Raw genomic sequence first — 10944 nt, 5'->3', positions numbered from 1 at the left:
TCACCCCCCTCTCTCTCTCCCTCTCTCCCTGTCTCTCCCCCCTCCCCCTCCCTCCCTCTCTCTTTCTCACTCTCTCCCTCTTTCTCTCTCTTCCTCCCTTTATCTTATTTACATTCTCGTTCCATATTTTAAATTAATAGATAAAAAGTTTCTGTGTATGTCATGCATATAAAATCTTGATTTATACAAATTTTATATTTTTACATTTCTAATCTAATAAGATATAAATTTTAACTTCGTTTTAGTTACCTTTATTAGGTAATATCAAATTTTTTCGCACCGAACCACCAGTGGTTTTACCGGACGCCGCTACGTAGCGCCACTGGCAGATGCGTTTCCAATATGGCCGCCGGCGCTCAGTCAGTTCACCGTCAGAACGGAACCGATCGATCTTTCCACGGTATCGAAGAACGTATGTCACTTTTCGCTTCCTGGAGAACCGATTTGTGACTCTGAGATACGCCGATCTCTTTCGTACAGTCGACGAAAATCGTCATTCTCTTCCAACTGCACGCCGCGAGACCATCGAGATGAGCAACGTACCAACAGGTGAGATCATCAACTTTGTCACCCACTCATACTGGATCGAGAACTCATCACGATTATTTGTGATATATTGTTTTATGATCAAAACGAGACACGTCGTTAATTTCTGTTCGAGAATTAGCTGGCAAAAGTTAGTTCAGGAATGACCGTAACAGAAATTCAGCCAATCGAATTCTAAATTTCTATGATTATGTGCCACCCGCTATCTTGACGTTTTCAGTAACGACCTTGTGAACTCTCATCCGTGCCTCTGTGTGCGCATGTTTACGGATGTGTACGGATGTGTGCGACCGGCGACTCGCCACAAATTTCTGACGAGTCGGTATTTGTATTTTTTTTGTGCTGCACTCGTTAGCGTCTCATACTTGGAGCGAAGTTTTTTACCCGTATTCATAGTCAGACCTCGTACTTAAGGCTTCCTTAAATTTATCTTTAGATGTTCAGTAACCAATGAAATAATTCGTAGAGCATCTACAGATAAATTTAAGGAAGCCTTTAATATAAGGCCTGACTATGAATACAGGCCTTTTATCATGAAATAGATAACCATGCTATAACTTCAATAATAACGGATTTTTTCCCGAACTTTTTGGTAAAATGCGGTATATAGATACAAGTAATCTATTTACGTTTAATGAACATTTAAAAAACATTTAGTTGATACGTTTTTATGATGTAATATAGGTATCTATAAATGTCTCGTGTAAAAACGATATTTCAAACCAGTAAGAAAATGTTAAACAAATGTTATAAATGTTTTATAAAACGTTTCTTTTAACGTTTATTAAATAGTGTTTTCAAAATATATCGAATTTTAAACATTTATTTTTCGCTTAAACGGTTAAAATTAATTTTTAATGTTTAATTTGAACATTTATTATAAACGTATTTTGTTGCTTAGGATGAAATCAATAGCCACTAACAAATAAAATAAAATATCACTAATTGTGATATTGTCACGATAAAAATTCTGCATGATGATTTTTGAGATTTTTACAGAAATAGGGAGAAAAAGTGTATGGGAAACAATTGACACGAATAAATTGTAGATAACTGTAATGCGGGTGCAGCTGCACTAACGAAGGTCAACTCTCTATACACTTCGTTCTTTATTCACTTCGCTGAGAGAATTGAACTCAATCTGTGTTTCTTGATAATATTCGTAATTAAGTTCGTACGAAATCTTATATTGCAAAAGCAGGTTTTCTAAACTGCATATTTGATAATTTTTGAAAGCTAATAGTCTACAATGAAGGATATTGAAGATATGTCAGGTACACAGTCTCCACAAAAAATGACTGGAATTGGAAATTATACTTTCCGTATGTAAATGAATATTACATACGTATGAGATAGTTCAATAAGGTTCATATTTATATTTAATAATATAGTTTTATTATTTAAATGAAAATTTTCTCATTTTATTCTCTCTCTCTCTCTCTCTCTCTCTCTCTCTCTCTCTCTCTCTAATTATTTTAAAAAATGTCTACTTATTGAAATAATTTTTAATTTAGGTTTTAAATCGCTGCTAAAACGATTTTTGTATTACTTTTAAATACTATAAAAATTTGTCATTTTTCTATAATCTTTTCATTTTGTTAAAAAAATACTTATAATACATTCTGAAGCAAATAGTAAGTAACAGTGAGAAGTTTATTTAAAGCTTTTCTAGCTTAAAGTAATAAGAAATTAAGTAAATATACTACACAAGAAGTTTAATTGAACGTATTAAAAAGAGGGAACATTTTCTATTAAATGTTCGATAAGTTGATCCTAAAATGTCGAATCAATTTCTCAAGAGTCTTACATTTTTTTCTATTTCAATTTGATATTTGAATTCAATGCGATTCAGACTTTTAGTCATTCTTAGCGATAAACGTGTCATTAATTGTAAGTTAGTAGAGAATCTGCTGTCGGATCGATAAACCGGTTTGCCGAAGGTTTCCGTAAAAGTTCCAAGAACTTTTATTATATATCTTTGCCACGCTTCCGCGCTTTCATCATCGATCGCAAAAACAAGCGAAGCATTTCGCCACGAAGGTCGTTGAACCAATCAGGACGCTGGATCGGGCCTAGTTTCAGTCTTTTCTCTCTTTCTCTTTAAGACTATCTTTAGCCTACTTTTTTCTGTTTTATGCCTGCCGCAGTAACTTAAATAGAATCAACGGAAATGCAGCAAAAGAATTAAATCGCGAATGCCAGAAGTATTGAGACAATTTTAAGACACCCTGTAGAAAACAGATTGGGCGCAGTCACTAGCAACAATTAGCGAGAATCTCTTAATTAGCGTGTTAAGAAATCTTGCTCAGTACAATTGTACACAAATATATTGTAGAAAAACTAAAATCGAATAATACACAGAGAAAAAGATTTCTTTGGATTTAATAAATTTTATTATATCCAAATAAATTTATTTGAAATGGTCCAAACAAACCAATGTTTAAATCAATAAGTGCGATTGTTTGAATTTGAAACAATGTATATTTTTGTCTTAAATACATTATTTGTTTGAACAGATAATGTCTATCTTCGGCATTCGCGTGATCAAATTGTACTGCACAAACATAATTAATATAGCATATAGTGCTGTTAGTTTCGTTCTGTTGTTAGACATATAAGTCATTGTTTTCACAATTTCGGCCAAAAAATATAATAGTTGTTTTAAGAAGGTAATTATTGGGACCTCTACCATAACCTTTATCAATATATTTTGCCATTTTTAAACAAATAATTTATTTCATTGTTTGTATTCATTGTAACCAAATAATATATTATTTGATTGAAAGATATTACTTCAAATAATAATATTACTTCTCTCTCAAATAATAGAGGTTTCTCGAATGAAACAACAAAATTTTTATTCAAACAAATAATACTTCGTACAAGCATATGTTGTTTCAATAAAACAAATAAATAGGAATACTAAATCCAAAGAAACCTTTTTCTCTGTGTAATTACTGCGTATTATACCGACTTAACAATTAAATGCAAGTGTCAGCAACATTAATGGTAATTTACATTGCTATGTTAAATTGCATCCTTAATAAAATATTTGACGGTTTCCAAATTGGGACGAAAATACAAAAAATTTCAAAATATTATTGAAAGCATCAGGGAAAAATCATGAAATTTTATCTGGAAATCAGAGAAAATTTAGGGTGGAGAATTTGACAACCCCTTATTTTTGATTGTGAATTTTTAATCTATAGAATCACATCAAGTTCTATTTCTCGATGAAGAACCAAGGTTACCTGTCCGTTCCCTCCTTTCCTTTCCTCTTGTTCCCCCTCTCTTCCTGCGCCTTCCTCTCATCCGCTCACTCCTTGTTACCTGCAAGGTAGAGCGAGAGCACCGTTTCGATTTCTCTTAAACTTGGAGTCGTGGTGGCGTCTTTACAATCGGCATCATCGTTGTCGTTCTGAGGACACAGCTGTTAGTCGTGTGTGCACTGTGTACACGTTAGTACACGTGGTCGTGTTCTGTGAACTATTACGAACGCATGGATTACATAGTCATTAAATCATGCATCGCGACGTAGATCTGGAAATCGATCCCGTTGGAAGGAAAATTGATCGCGCCAACTTTTAAGTTGCTGCTTTTGAATTCTGCATGATTTGCATGTGATAGATATTTTTGATTCTTAGTGAAATGTGATTACATGTAATAAATTCATTGTGATAAACACCGAATCTCTCAATTTTTGAGACATTTCTCTAATTTTTAATTATATAATTAAAATTTTTAACTCTAGTTTTTAACTTTCTGGTTACTTATTTATCTTTAATTCTGAGTTGTATTGAAATTTCATTGTTTTTGAAGTAAATTTTTTAAACGAGATTTTAAAAAAGAAGAACAAGATATTGAGTTGAGTTGCTGAATAAAAATTGAAAAAAGCTATGAAAAGCAAGATGATGATATTAAACTTATAGATGCTTCAAATATTAAACGATGATATTTTTTCTGTTAAAAAATTTTCTGTCTTCTGGATCTTCTTTCTGAATCAATATTTTGCAGCAGTTGTTTCTAATTCGTAGATCTTTAGATTCATTAATTATTTTTATTCTGAAGCATTCAGTTCACAAATCTTCTGACTCATACTCTTTTTGAGTTAAGATTTTGGAAAATTTAAAAGAAAAGCTCCTCTTAAAAAGACTACGAAGATCATTAGATATCAGGATCAGAAGATAAGTACTCTATTTTGAAGCTTATCTTCTTCAATAAACTTTTGTGAAATATATATTCTTCTTGAAACAAGATTTTGGAATCAAATTTTGGGATAAGTTTTCATATCTCCTAGAGGAAAACCATGAAAAATAACATGGAGAATCTTGAACAATCTGTAAATTCGAGAATTACCCAATCACGCGGGAAAGTCTGCCAGGAACACAACGAAGAAAATTGCCTAAGCGAGAATGAACGCGAGTTTGAATCGCTGGAATACGAGGAAGATGCATATTACTCAAAGCTAACAACGACGCCGAGCTTTGACGACATCGACGAACTGGGCGACGAGGAGGTGGACGAACTGGTGGTTCACTGCTGGCGTGACTCTAACGGTGAGATAGACGAGATTGTTGTGGACGACGGCAACCTGTCTATCGAGACAGAGTTTCTGCAGGAAGAGTCACGTGACAGTCGCAAGAAAAAGAAGAAGCGAACGATCCGTGTGATATTCCAGGACTTCTCCAAACCCTACCTCGCCAAGATCAGCAATAGCCAGAACTATAAGAAGTTCCTCGAGCTAATAAAAGGTGCTAAGGAAAGAGGAGAGAAATCGTTTCGTTACTTTTATGCTCATAATTTACAATAAAGAAAAACTTGTTACGGACTTCGCTGAATTTCTAATGGAAATCAGGGCGATTGTAAAATTATTCATTATAAAAAGAGGGAATGTTACTTTTTAAAATTAATCATAGAAATTATCAAGTTCAAGTCATTTGATAATAATGTTTAAATCTTAAAAATATTGGTATCAAGCTATTAAAAAATTTTCATGAATTTTTAAATGCTTAAATTTATAAATGCATGTAGAGATATTTAATTTCTAACATAATAATTATGTACTTTCACGTGAGAAATTTTGCGGTTACGTCTAACAACTTTTCATCTATTCATTTCTTCTCGAACGTGTGAAAGTATACGAAAAAGGATCACGAAATCGCTATCGAGTACAGCGATGTGGAAACATACTTTTAATTTTTCTAGGACGATGTCTCGCTCTGCTGAAATTGCAGAACTCCACGCATTCCTCCGCAATCAGCGAAACAATCGAAATCGTTCGCTGAAAGTTTACTTGCAATCACTTTCTGAGAATAATTGATAAATTACAGTTGATTACATTTCTATTTTTATGTTCGTATTTTGTGCAGATAAAAACCCAATAATTGGATAAATTTTTTCTCTGAATTATAAAGACAGAACTAGTTAAGTTAAGATATCTTTCTGATGTTATTTAATTATATTATATATATTTAGTTTCAATTTCTTATTTCAATTTGTAATGAGCCTTATTTTTATTTTTAATTTAACTTTGATAATGTAATATTAAGAGTCGTATCAAGGAGCATGTAAGCCTAGTGCTGGATGTTATTGTCTAATTCTTTTTTATTTTAAAATAATATATAACATTTACGACCACATTTATCTGGTCATCTTCAGTATAATTAATTTCTTACAATCAATAATTTAACGTTCGCCGTAGTTCAATAATTTGTCATTCACCGCAATTCGTTACGTGTACCTATTTTACAATCTCATATATCGTTAATGATTATTTTAATCGTCCTATGATTCTCAAACAGTTTTATCACAGGATTATTAAAATAATCATTGACGATTATTTTGACGATCAGTAAGAAATTAATTATACTGAAGATGACTAGATAAATGGTCGAAAACGTTATATATTATTTTTAAATAAAAAAAATTAGTCAATAACATCCAGCATTAGGCTTATATGCTCCTTGATATGACTCTCATTGTTTATGACAAAAGCCTTTGTTGATTATATTGTAATGTAATATTACTTGTTCTATGTACAGAGAATGATTATAATTTAAGTAGAATATATATAAATATCATCTTTCATATGTAATATAATAATCTGCATGTATTAAATTGCAACCTAGCTTGCGAGAAAAGTAATCCTCCAAGCAGTCAGCGTGACCGTCATGGTACTGTATGCCTCAAGATTAATTTCCTTCCTTCCCTTTTGTTCCAGGAGAAGATGCCTCGCTCCACTCGGCCGGCTCTCTGTCGCCATCATCGGATATCATGGCGAACGAGCTTCAAGGACTCTCCTTAGAGGAGCAAGAACAGCAAAAGGCTGAATGGAGCGCTCAATTAGTAAAGGTAGATTTTGAAGACCCGGGAAAATCTCAAGCATAAATAATAATGAAAATCAATTTTAGGTTGAAGAAGAAATACAGACTCTGAGACACGTTCTCGCCAACAAGATTAAAGTTTCGCAGGATTTGAAGAGGAAGCTTGGCATTAGTGTCTGGAAGGAGCTGACCGATGATGTTAATCAGGGACTAAAGAACGTTAAGGAAAGTCATGTGTATGTATCCTGCTGTTAATTTGCTTTCTTCGCATGCTGTTTAGTCTGTGTATTCTGTACATATACATATACTCTATACATACTTTATAACTCTACATACTCTATATATACTCTATGCACTCTGCCATATTTTATGTATGAAGGAGAAGTGGATAAATAAATTATAACAGAATCACAGAATATCTAAACTTGCAAAATACTTTATTGTATGTTAATCAAATAATTAATGATCTTCGAAGTATACACGGACAGATTTCCAAATCTCTTATTTCTTTACTAAGTTTATTTTTATGTATCTTTTTTATTTTTCGTTTCTTCGTTTTCATTTCTACGAAGTGACGCCGGTGATCATTCTTTTTTTTGTTGATACTCCACTTAAACTCTTCAGATACACGTAGAAGCATTGATTTCTTTTTACTTTTGGTTGGGTTCTCATTCAGTTATCAAAACGTCGGCGAGACATTCGGTCACTTAACCAGGACAATCTCCGCGAACAGTTTGTAAGTACGCACAAAGTGTCTCATTTTCCTCTCCTCGCGATCCTCCTTTAAAATATCTAAATTAAACTTTGGTGACATATTTGTCCTCAAAACAAATATAAAATTTGGCAAATTTGTTTTGGAGACAATCTATATTTGTTGGTATCTTAATTTTCGTAATTTTAATCACTGACGCTACTACACTCGCTTGAAACAGAAACAAAATTTAACAAAAAATACAGCAAACACTGCTTTAACACTTTATTTAATATCTAAGAGCTTTATGCCGATTAAAAATTGATTCATGCAGTTTTCATAGAAGATAATAATCCACCTTGAGGATCAGATTTTTATCGTTTTAATTTTCTGTTATTTCAGATACCAAAAGACAGAATCTGTACTCAAATCCACGGCTGAGAAAACGACGAGTATTCTAGGTGGCTTTGGTAGTGGCATTACTATGAAACTGGGCCAGATGCGTAATTCCGACAGCTTCCGATCGTTGGAGGAAAGAGTTGGATCTGCCTGCGAGAATATCAAGGTAACTAAAACTAAATTGGATTAACATTACTAAATATCTACTTGTATTAAATTAGTCTTTCAAATTAATTATTTTATAACTTATTAGATTTTAAACGCGTGCGTCAAATTTTCAATTTTCATCCCACAAATGAGCACAAATTAAACGAATCAAATAAATTAGCTTAAATTTTATTATATGTTGAATTTGTGTTCTTTGGAATTACTAATTTATAAAATCTTAATTTCTTTGATGTTTTTATTCAAAGATTTTTTCTTCTTTTCCCAGACGAAAGTCGTGCCTTCAAGGTCCGGCTCGACGCAGAGCTTCGACGAGGCACTCCGGGAGTCCGAGGCAATGAGACGCGCGTCCGCAGCTCCGTCAGCTACCAGCCCGACCATTCCTGAGGATAAAATGCTCTCTTAGAGCTCGAAATCCGCGCGTTTCCTCCGCGCGATACAAAATGCTGATACCGCGCTATATTATTACTGCGTTCGTCTATTGCAATCGCTTTAGCGGGCCAAATGGCGTATTCGTGCACGTCGGATTCGATTTGAGTCATTTGATACTTCGCTCAATCGAGACTTCGGCCGCGAGCAATCGTCCAAGTACTATCCTATTCTCTATTCAATAAAAAAATATATTTTTCTTGCACGCCATTTCCACGCCTTTCTCCTCGCAGGATCGCCTTTCTTCGGGCCACTATCAGGACATCCTCTACGCAAAGTGTCCCCCACGCGATTTTTATATTTGATACTAAAGAACGGCTACTCAAGACAATCTGTGTTTTTTCCAAACAATGAAATGCCTTTGGAATTTTTTTTTATAATTGTGATTTGTAAATACAATAAAATATATTTGGGCTCGAATGAGAGCTGCTTATTTATGTGTGCCGCGAGAGGAACTTAATTTTGCAATAGAAAATTGATAAAAGAATAAAAAGAAATTACGACACGGTTCTGCTATAATTTTCATTGCACGATATGCGGTTGTTAATAATTTTCTTTCTTTCAGTGTGTTGGAACAATTATATTTAATTATATTAAATCAATTTAAATTTCACCGATAAACGCACTTATTTCTTCAAATATTCATAATTTTTGACATTCGAAGTTCAATTATCGGTGTCCTGAATCAATCTTATAGAGCTGCCAAAAGCAAATCTTCAACGATTTATAAAGAATGACCCGTCCATTGACAATATTTTACACTGTATACTGAACTTTTCACCTACTATGCAAATCTCATTAATGCGAGTCATTCAATCTGCCAAAAGGCAAATTTAATTAGAATCTCAAGAAACACATCACTAGTTTTATTTTTTCTATTATATATATTATTCTAATGGTACAGAAAATTGTATTAAAGTAACAAAAAGATTATTATATAAAGAATCATATGAATAAAGCTTGTTACAAAATAATGAAATTACATCGCGATAATGTAAATGAAGAACGGTTTTCCATGCACTGCGAATGGTTTTATCGGTAATTACGCAGAATGAGTCATCGAAAGCAGAATAAACATCTTTAAAATGAGAATTCTTTTTCTTTGGAGATGTTTAACAATTCTACTTTCTGCTTATTCTATATATTAGACTGAGAGAAAATTCTTCGTGATTCTCGACATATTTCACAAATGGATACTTTTTAAGTGCGCGAATAATCTAAAAGGATTCGCAAATAAACGAAATTAAGAGATATTTTGTATTCTAGCTTTACGGATAGATTATCGACGAGGCATGATACGTGTATTATTGTTAATATTAATATGCAATAATAATTTACACGAATCTGCGGAAGTCTCGTGAGTTGCGACAACAGTGATTATTATTAATGATAATAGGCCGTGGTTCGTTGATAATATCTATTGCATAACTCCTTGTTCATATTGATAAATAAATTATTTTACGAAATGCTAAAAGCTACAAATATCTTACCTACCGCGCACTAAAAAACTTTCTTAACAATCCAAACAAATTAAAAATATTATGATAATAAATAAGGAAAGGAAGAGTTAGATCTTGATGTCTAATAATGTATTTGAAATTTACATTCAAAATTATTAGGCACTAAGATTTAGCCTCTACTATGTGTGTGTTGGCCTTATTCTTATTTATTTAAATTAAAAATTTTACATTGTAGCCTCGAACTTTTAAATATTTAGTGTATTACGCGGTTCTTTTAATAATTAAACTAGTATAAATAACAATAAATTAAGTTTCGCGAATCAATTTCATTGCGCAGCGTTTGATACTTGGTAACGTTACAAGTTACATTGAAAAAAAAATTAAAAAAATTTTAATAAATATTTGAATATTTTTAAATAAATATTTACTAAATGTACATATATATGTGCAAGAACTATTAATTCAGTTTATCGTATTTTTACTAAGTAGATATTTATTTATTGTAAATAAATGTTTACTTGAAAGAAATATATATTAAGATTCAGTAAATTTTTTTTTCGGTATGAATATTTTGGAGCAAATTATTGTGATTAATTTATTCTTCAGTTATATTTCTGGCATTCCATGATACATTCAAATTGATCGTTAAAATATCAAAATTTTTTGCAGCATTGAGCACACAGACTTCTATGACTGCGCATCATGCTTGAGTTTCCGATATAATTATTTTGATGATCCAGCAAAATTATTTTCAGATTTGTATCATCTAGCTTTAGATATTTCAGCAAGATCATTCTTTTCATGTATAATTTTAAATTTTAATTCCAGATTAGATAATCGCTGCGGTGGACCACTTTGAGCGTTTCGATATTTCGAGAATCACTTTGCCCTGCCTGCAGCCAATTTCATTCAGTGGCGGTATGATGGATCG

General features: G+C 32.5%; 1 protein-coding gene across 2 annotated transcripts; it reads left to right on the top strand.

The window, feature by feature from the left end:
- Positions 1–4723: 4723 nt before the first annotated feature.
- Positions 4724–9085, top strand: LOC108724007 (tumor protein D52). Of its 2 annotated transcripts, XM_018450098.1 has the most exons (6): positions 4724–5297; positions 6767–6897; positions 6957–7105; positions 7546–7605; positions 7963–8125; positions 8393–9085. In XM_018450098.1, exons 1-6 carry the CDS (start codon positions 4853–4855, stop codon positions 8528–8530), a joined length of 1086 nt encoding a protein of 361 aa, XP_018305600.1. In that variant the 5' UTR covers positions 4724–4852; the 3' UTR covers positions 8531–9085. The 2 variants fall into 2 exon arrangements, with proteins under 2 accessions (XP_018305600.1, XP_018305601.1); XM_018450099.1 differs by lacking the exon at positions 7546–7605.
- The last annotated feature ends 1859 nt before the right edge of the window (positions 9086–10944 follow it).

This window comes from Mycetomoellerius zeteki, unplaced genomic scaffold (genome assembly GCF_001594055.1).
Source record: "Mycetomoellerius zeteki isolate Tzet28-1 unplaced genomic scaffold, Tzet1.0 scaffold265, whole genome shotgun sequence".
NCBI classification, from domain to species: Eukaryota; Metazoa; Arthropoda; class Insecta; order Hymenoptera; family Formicidae; genus Mycetomoellerius; species Mycetomoellerius zeteki.
Note: the sequence above shows the minus strand (reverse complement) of the source record. Positions and strands in the feature narration are given on the sequence as shown.

Coding starts and splice junctions, on each gene's coding strand:
- LOC108724007 (XM_018450098.1), top strand. CDS start 4,853: ATGAAAAATAACATGGAGAATCTTGAACAATCTGTAAATTCGAGAATT. Junction 7,606..7,962: donor ACAATCTCCGCGAACAGTTT/GTAAGTACGCAC, acceptor CTGTTATTTCAG/ATACCAAAAGACAGAATCTG. Junction 8,126..8,392: donor CTGCCTGCGAGAATATCAAG/GTAACTAAAACT, acceptor TTCTTTTCCCAG/ACGAAAGTCGTGCCTTCAAG.